We start from the raw sequence: 8,646 nt of genomic DNA on the forward strand, positions 1-8,646 counted from the left end.
AATCTGATTGAAGGGTTTGATGGGGTAGATGGGGAGAGCATATTCCCTCTTGTGAGGAATTGTAAACTAGCAGGGGTCACAGGTTTAAAATCAGTTCTCCCTGTATTCTATGTGATCTAACATTGCTAAACAGTCTGCCACGAGGAACCTTGTTGAACACCTTCCTGAAGCCCACATAGATCTCACCCACAGCTTTGCCCTCTTTGTAACTTCTTCAGAAAACTTAATTAATTTGGGTAATCCAGGATGGAGGACAGGAGAAAATTGTGGCCATCAGAGCCACTTCTTTTCTGAGATTTTTCCAGTGTTGGAGCTGATTTCTTTGAGCAGTGATTGGTGTTGCAATGTTTTGGACCTTTGGGAAGAAAAAAGATCAAAACAACGGTACTTTTAAGTGGAAAGCTGTGAGGGAGAGTAGATACCAGGTGGGAAGTGGGACAAGAAAGCAGTGATCTCTCACAGCTGACTGCCCCTTCTGGTTTATTACAAACAAAAAGAACAGAAATTGCTGGTGAAACTCAGCGGCTCTGGCAGCATCTGGGGAGAGAGAAGCAAAGTTACTGTTTTGAGTCCTGTGTCCCCTCTTCGGAACTGGGAAGCCAAGAGCCTACATCTGCTTTGAATTCATGTAGGCTTATAATCTGAAGTACCTGAGAAGGGAAAATGGGGGAGGGCGTCACGTAGGGGCTTGTAATTTTAATTTTCCTTTTTATAGAGTGTGGTTCAGCGAGATTGCTATAGTACAGTCATTTTAGCACAGTCACCGGGAGGAGAGAGCCATCGGCTGTCATTTCAGGGCTCAGTTTTCTGTATAATCCTCATCTAAATTTTTTTTTCCTTTATTCATTCATGGGATGAGGGTGTCACTGACCAAGCAGCATTCATTGCCCATCCCCAATTGCCCAGAGGGCAGTTAAGAGTCAACCACATTTGTAGCTCAGGTTGAGGTTCTGGATGTGAGTTTGCTCGCTGAGCTGGAAGGTTAGTTTTCAGACGTTTCGTCACCATTCTAGGTAACATCATCAGTGAGCCTCCGACGAAGCGCTGGTGTTTCGTCCTGCTTTCTATTTATCTGTTTAGGTTTCCTTGGGTTGGTGATGTCATTTCCTGTTCTTTTTCTCAGGGGATGGTAGATTGATTTCGAGCCAATGTGTTTGTTGATGGAATTCCGGTTGGAATGCCATGCTATTAGGAACTCTCGTGCATGTCTCTGTTTGGCTTGTCCTCGGATGGATGTGTTGTCCCAATCAAAGTGGTGTCCTTCCTTATCTGTATGTAAGGATACGAGTGATAGTGGGTCATGTCGTTTTGTGGCTAGTTGATGTCCATGGCAGGATTTGAACCGAGGTTCTCAGAATATTATCTGGGTCTCTGGATTAACAGTCCAGTGATACTACCACTAGGCCATTGCCTCTCCATATCACATATCTTGATTTCTCATATCATTTCAGTCTGCTGCCCAAGTTCTCCCCAGTATGGAGCAGGGTAATGGCTGTGGTCTGTCATTATGGGTGGCACGGTGGCTCAGTGGTGAGCACTGCAGCCTCACAGCGCCAGGGACCCAGGATCGATTCCACCCTCGGGCGACTGTCTGTGTGGAGTTTGCTCATTCTCCCCATGTCTGTGTGGGTTTCCTCCGGGTGCTCCGGTTTCCTCCCACAGTCCAAAGATGTGCAGCTTTGGGTGGATTGGCCGTGGGAAATTTCCCGTAGCGTTCAGGGACGTACCCACCAGGTGAGTGTGACTGGTTGCTGACTCCTCTGCAGGGCATTTGCCTTCATTAGAGATTGTTTTATACTGAGTATGTGCGAGAGGCACTGTCTGCAGAACCTCCATGGAAATGGTTACAGGGATGGGGTAGGGGGATATTTCTGAGTGAGATGCTCTTCAGAGGGTTGGTGTGTGATCGATGGGCTGAATGGCCTGCTTCCACACTGTAGGGGATTCTATGATCTCTCAAGGCCTGTGTTTTTGGTGATGTCTGTGTTGATTGTAGTTTAATTATAAGTGTGCAGTGTTTCAACACTGACGGATGGCTGCTGCAGGTTCGGACTAACCCCCTCCTTTCTCTCTGCTCTGTAGGTGACATGAGCTCCCGACACTTTAAGCCGGAGATCAGAGTGACTTGCCTGAGTTTCTCACCGACAGGTATGTGGTGTGAAAACAATCTGTACTGTCTGATCGGAGCACACCACCTCCTGCACACTGGCAGTTCTGGCTTTGTGCCTGTTATAGACTTGCCACCTCCCAGTAACCAGTCCCATATTGTTTAGGGTCAGCTTATTGTAAATGCTCAGTAGTTGCTGGGGCTGGGGTGGGTGTAAAACTGACATTTCTGAGCAGCATGTTCATCCTTCATAATGGTCCTGTCACTGTCAGAAGGTGAGGGCAATTGTAAACAGGTTTATTTTGCTTCTAGATGCTAAGCTACATCTTCTGTCTAACTCTGTTGTTCCTCAGATCATCAGAACAATGAAAAGGTTAGTGGCATGAGCCAGGTCCTCCCTCACATCACTTTTTCACTGACTAACTGCAGCCTGCTCAATTCCCTCATCTTTAACCTGGTCTGAGCTTAAACTTTTGTGTCTGAAACACAGTATCTGAACCTGCCTTTCTGACTGTGCACCCTCGCAACTGCATTTGACTGTGCTGAACTGAATGAAGCTATTCTGATATCAGAGGATACTGCTGTGAGAGTTTAACAGCAAACTCAGGGTCTAAAAACAATTGCATGTGGAACATATTTCTTCTAGAAGCTGCAGTGTGAAGTCCCAGGGTCCTGCTTAAAGGTATTTGAAGATATGACGCAGGAAAAAAAATTAAAAGTACAGAAATTACATGGAGAAAACATCTGTGAATAGTCACATCTGTTCCATCTTTCATTTCGAGGAGTGAACTGAGTAACCACTGGGAATATAACAGGGCTAATAAGGACAGTATTCTAGCATATCCACTCTGGCAGTATGGGGTTAGTTACAGAGTAAAGCTTCTTCTGCAGTGTCCCTCAACAAACACTCCCAGGACAGGATAACATAAGATTTAAGTCATGACAGTTAATCTCTGTCTTCTCTGACCAGGAAGGAGCTGGGCAGCGACCAGCACAGAGGGTCTGCTCATCTACTCACTGGATGGTTGTGTGGTGTTTGACCCCTTCGATCTGGATGAGGAAGTCACCCCAAGCAGCGTGAGACGTGTTCTGCGTCAGAAGGAGTTTACAGCTGCCATCATGATGGCGTTCCGTCTGAATGAGCACAAGCTGATTCTGCAGGTTCTGGAGACAGTGCCGCACGCAGAGAGTGAGTATAAAACCATCTCCATCAAAGACAAATATCCTGGAGAGAGGTCAGCAACCAGTCGCAGGCACTTCCAACACTGCGGCACTCCCTCAGCGCTGACCCTCCGACAGTGCGGCGCTCCCTCAGCGCTGACCCTCCGATTGACAGTTTGCTGGATGTTCAGGAAAGATGGCCCTTACTGTATTAAATATTGGACCAGTGTTAAGGGGGCCGAGTGGCTTGTCTCTCCTGCTGGGTTCCCGTCTCGGTGTTTTAACAACGTTAAATGATCCCTTTGTGTAGTGCATAGCAACACCCCAGAAACAGCAATCTCACTGCAGTTACAACAATGATTTTGTTACTCAAATCTCTTAGGCGCTATTGAAATGCAGCGTTTGTATTGCCTCAGTTTGTTGGGTAGCCTCAGAGTAGCCTGTGTGTTTCCTTTCGGACTTTGCTAGGAGGCACCACTAAGTCTCGTGTTGCTGACAGTACCTTTGACTGTGCGCTGTGTCTTTCTCTTTCAAGGAGAGGTGATGGCCCTCGTGATATTACCACTGGACTATTAATCCAGAGACCCAGGTAATGTTCTGGGGGCCTGAGTTCGAATCCCACCACGGCAGATGGTGCAATTTGAATTAATGATGACCATGAATCCATTGTTGATTGTTGGTAAAACCCATCTGGTTCACTTATGTCCTTTAGGGAAGGAAGCTGCCATCCTTACCTGGTCTGGCCTACATGTGACTCCAGACCCACAGCAATGTGGTTCACTCTGAACTGCCCTCTAGGCATTTAGGGATGGGCAATAAATCAGCGACGTCTTCATCCTGTGAATGAATAAAGGCCAGGAATCAGGCAGCCCATTGACACCAAATGCCTCCCTGCCCCAGCTTCACTGTTATCACATTTGACAGGCTGGCCTCAGATCCTCATCAGACTTGACCGACAAGTCTAGCACAACCACACGGTGAGCTGGAGCCAGCCCCGACACCCTTTTCTCTTTGTCCTGTTGTTTCTCAGCTTGTTCCTGTCTTACCTCCCGTCTCCCTCTGTTCCAGTTGACCTGGTGTGCTCGACTCTGCCTCTGATGTACGCAGAGAAAATCCTTCAGTTTGTGGCCTCGGCTCTGGAAACCTCACGGCACCTGGAGTTCTTCCTGACCTGGGCCCAGCGTTTACTCACTCTCCACGGACAGAAGCTGAAGGCCAGGTGAGAGCCAGACTGCCTGGTAACTGGGGAGAGGGAGGCTTCATGTTGGACGGGAGGGACATGCTGTCAACTTTATCCACCCAGGGTGACAGCGACACTTCCAGGCATGAAAGGGCCATTATACAAAGAGCAGCAGAATAGCTTGGGCTTGTACTCAGTGGAGTTTTGAAGATTGGGGTGGGGGATCTGATTGAGGGATATAAAATGCTCGAGGGAATTGATAAGGTGGGGACTTTCAACAGTTTCTCCCTCTTGTGGGATACACTCGAACAACAGGCCGTGGATAAAGAATGAGAGGAGGTAGGTTCAGATTAAGGGGAGGAGAAACTACTTCTTTCAGAGGGTTGTGAAGTTGTGGGACTCACTTCTCCAGGGTGCAGTGAAGGCAGAATCAGTCAACCGATTCAAGACAGAAATAGATATGTTTCTGATCATAAAGGGCAGTGGGGAGCAAACAGGAGGGTGGAGTGGAGACCAGGATAAGATCAGCTACAATCATGTTAAATGTCAGATTGGGTTCAGAGGGCTGGATTGCCTCCTCCCACTCTACTTCCTACGTTCCTATGAGACCTCAAAAATTCCTTTGGATGAAGCTGCACAGCCCGGTAACCCTGTCTGTGCTCGGTCTCACCAATCGAAAGAGGACCAAGCACGTTTTGAGCAGTGAATATGGTGGACCGATTTGTTAGAACTACAAATAAATCACTGCTTCACCTGGAACCGTCTTGTTGTTGTGCTCCTCTCCCTTTCTGCGCTAGACCCTACTGCAGTGTCCCAGGCTACACCCTGACCTGCACATGCTGCTCTGCCCAGCCCCATGGAGCTGACTGGTCTGTGTGTAGATGTGTCATCTCCCTTCTAGGTGACATCGTCGGTGCTGTGCCGCCTTTGTCGAAGCATTGATAATGTCACTCAGAAGGGAAATGAAATGTTTGCATGAAAGCCAGTCGTCTCGGCGAACCAACCAACAGCTCCAAGTGCAGCCTGAGATACAGATCTTTGTTAAAACATTAAACCCATCCCCATGGGCTCATGCCCAGTGTTAGATTATACCAGTTGGGTATCGTTGACTGTAGAATGCTCTTGGACGTGAACCCAGGGTAAATTCTCAGTTGTAGTATTATTGATCGTACAGTTTCTGAAGTTGTGCTTTCTCGGTGAAGGTTAATTTTTTGGAGTTTTTCCCACAGTTCGGTGGTTTTACTGCCAGTGATCCAGGCTCTACAGAGGAGCATCCGACATCACTTTGACACAGTGTCCAAACTGTAAGTCAATGGGCCAGACATTCTTCATTGTTCTGAACAGATACACCCAAAGCTGCACTGTCTGATATCCCAGAGAGTCTGCTTTAACTCACTCAGATTTAAGAATGGCAGAATGGTTACAGCCTTTCAACCATCATGTCTACAACAACCATTCCCTCTTCCTTCCCCTGAAATCTGACACATTCTTCCATTTCAGGTAATAATCCATTATCTATTTAAAATCTTCGATTCACTCTGTCTTCCCCCCCATACTCTCAGACAGTACGTTCCAGACCCTAACCCCTCGAGTGAACCTTCCCCCCCCCACACTCTCAGACAGTACGTTCCAGACCCTAACCCCTCGAGTGAACCTTCCCCCCCCCCACACTCTCAGACAGTACGTTCCAGACCCTAACCCCTCGAGTGAACCTGCGCCCCCCCCCACACTCTCAGACAGTACATCCCAGACCCTAACCCCTTGAGTGAACCTGCCTCTCCCACACTCTCAGACAGTACGTTCCAGACCCTAACCCCTCGAATGAACCTGCCCCCCCCCCAACACCCTCAGACAGTACGTACCAGACCCTAACCCCTCGAATGAACCTGCCCCCCCCCAACACCCTCAGACAGTACGTACCAGACCCTAACCCCTCGAGTGACCCTGCCCCCCCCCTCCCCCACACCCTCAGACAGTCCGTACCGGACCCTAACCCCTCGAGTGACCCTGCCCCCCCCCCCCCCCCACACCCTCAGACAGTCCGTACCGGACCCTAACCCCTCGAGTGACCCTGCCCCCCCCCCCCCCACACCCTCAGACAGTCCGTACCGGACCCTAACCCCTCGAGTGACCCTGCCCCCCCCCCCCACACCCTCAGACAGTCCGTACCAGACCCTAACCCCTCGAGTGACCCTGCCCCCCCCGACACTCTCAGATAGTACATCCCAGACCCTAACCTCTCGAGTGACCCTGCCCCCCCCCCCCCAACACCCTCAGACAGTACGTACCAGACCCTAACCCCTCGAGTGACCCTGCCCCCCCCCACACCCTCAGACAGTACATCCCAGACCCTAACCTCTCGAGTGACCCTGCCCCCCCCCCAACACCCTCAGACAGTACGTACCAGACCCTAACCCCTCGAGTGACCCTGCCCCCCCCCCACACCCTCAGACAGTACATCCCAGACCCTAACCTCTCGAGTGACCCTGCCCCCCCCCAACACCCTCAGACAGTCCGTACCGGACCCTAACCCCTCGAGTGACCCTGCCCCCCTCCAACACCCTCAGACAGTCCGTACCGGACCCTAACCCCTCGAGTGACCCTGCCCCACACCCTCAGACAGTCCGTACCGGACCCTAACCCCTCGAGTGACCCTGCCCCCCCCCCCCACACCCTCAGACAGTCCGTACCGGACCCTAACCCCTCGCTGGGTCAGATTGATTTCGGCTATGCCTCTGCATCAGTTGTTAATTATTTCAGTTCGGTGCCCCCTATTCTTGATGCTCCCAACTTGGGGAGCAGTCACTTGCAGGTGTCGATGAACCGGTTTATAAATAACCTGGGCTAATATCTGTGGGGTGTGTATTGGTGTGGGTGCTGGGCTGGTGAGGAAGGAAGGGCAGGCTCTCTGTGCAGCCACTGATTTCAGGCTGGCGCTGACTTTGGTGTTGATTTGTTTTCCTGACACTGGGTCTTTGGTTTTGTGTATTCAAGGTGTGACTGGAATCGCTACAACATGCGGTATGCACTCGCCCTGTCCCAGCAGAGAGGAATGAAACGCCCAGCAGAATTGGCAGAGAGTGATGAAAACAGTGGCTCTGAGGGGGACATCGAGCAACTGATGGATGCAAGTGACTAAGCTGGGAGTTCCCAGAATGGTGACTGCTGATTTAAAACAATCTCTGGTTGTCCTCCAGCAACATCCGTGGGTACATCACAGTCTCAAACTAGCAGTTACAGCAAGAGCACAGTCATTAAGTGCCACTTGTAACATGGCAGTGAGGTAACAAAACATGGGCTGTACGCTGTGGGGTATTGTAAATGTCGAGTGGTTAAGTTATGGAGTGTAAACACATTCACAGTGAATGGAAATAGTTCTTTCTGATGGGCTGACCAGTGGGGAAATGTAGAAAGACTCCTGCAGTATAAGTTTCCAAAGTGGGAACTGTCCCTTCTCCAAAACTGTGACTTTTTGAATGTGGAAGGAAATGAACCAAGAATGCCTCACATGTTCGACACTCTGACTGAGAATGCTTCCTCCCAATGTAAATGATGTATAATAAATGTTTAATAAAAATGCGGCTGTTTGTATCCATCACACTGTCAAATATTGAAGCTATGTGAACAGCCAGTTTTTTGGTAAAGTTTCTTAGAAGCTAGTTCGAGGACATGCTATTTTAGATCTTGTGTAAAGAAAAAGAGCTGATGAACAATCTTGTTGTGAAAGAGCCTTTAGGTGTTGAGGAACCATGATCTGAGTGGATTTCACATTATATTTGAAAGTGAAAGGGTGTTGAACTGGAATAAGGGAAGTTATAAAAACATGAGGCGCAAAGTAGCTGAGATTTATTGGGAAAAGAAATGATTGTGCAGAGGCATTAGATAGTCTTAAAGGTCATAGTACGTACCTTAAAACAACTAATACGCACCTTCAAGGTAGAAAACGCAAGAAATCAGTTAGCCGTGGTTGACAAAGAAAGTTAAGATTGTAGAAGATTAAAAGAATGTGATTATTCAGTGGCCAGAAATACTAATAAATCTGAGGATTGGGATTTTTTTTTTAAGAATACAGCAAAGAAGGACTAAAGTAGGCTGAGTCAGGAGATTTTAAAATGGGGGAATAGAGGGACAGCAGAGATGCTAAATTATTACTATGGCTGTTTAACTGAGGAAGACACCATAAATCTTCCAAAAGTAC

General features: G+C 48.7%; 1 protein-coding gene across 1 annotated transcript in view; it reads left to right on the forward strand.

Moving 5' to 3' along the window:
* The window catches only part of pwp2h (PWP2 small subunit processome component), a 33,851-nt gene extending 25,794 nt beyond the window's left edge, over window positions 1-8,057 (forward strand). Inside the window, exons 17-21 of the mRNA XM_059650077.1 lie at window positions 2,083-2,148; window positions 3,078-3,296; window positions 4,337-4,487; window positions 5,678-5,752; window positions 7,443-8,057. Of these exons, the coding sequence (XP_059506060.1) occupies window positions 2,083-2,148; window positions 3,078-3,296; window positions 4,337-4,487; window positions 5,678-5,752; window positions 7,443-7,587 (656 nt within the window). The 3' untranslated portion in view covers window positions 7,588-8,057. The remainder of the gene's footprint in view (window positions 1-2,082; window positions 2,149-3,077; window positions 3,297-4,336; window positions 4,488-5,677; window positions 5,753-7,442) is intronic.
* Window positions 8,058-8,646: the final 589 nt, after the last annotated feature.

The sequence above is a fragment of the Stegostoma tigrinum genome, chromosome 12, assembly GCF_030684315.1.
Source record: "Stegostoma tigrinum isolate sSteTig4 chromosome 12, sSteTig4.hap1, whole genome shotgun sequence".
NCBI lineage: Eukaryota > Metazoa > Chordata > Chondrichthyes > Orectolobiformes > Stegostomatidae > Stegostoma > Stegostoma tigrinum.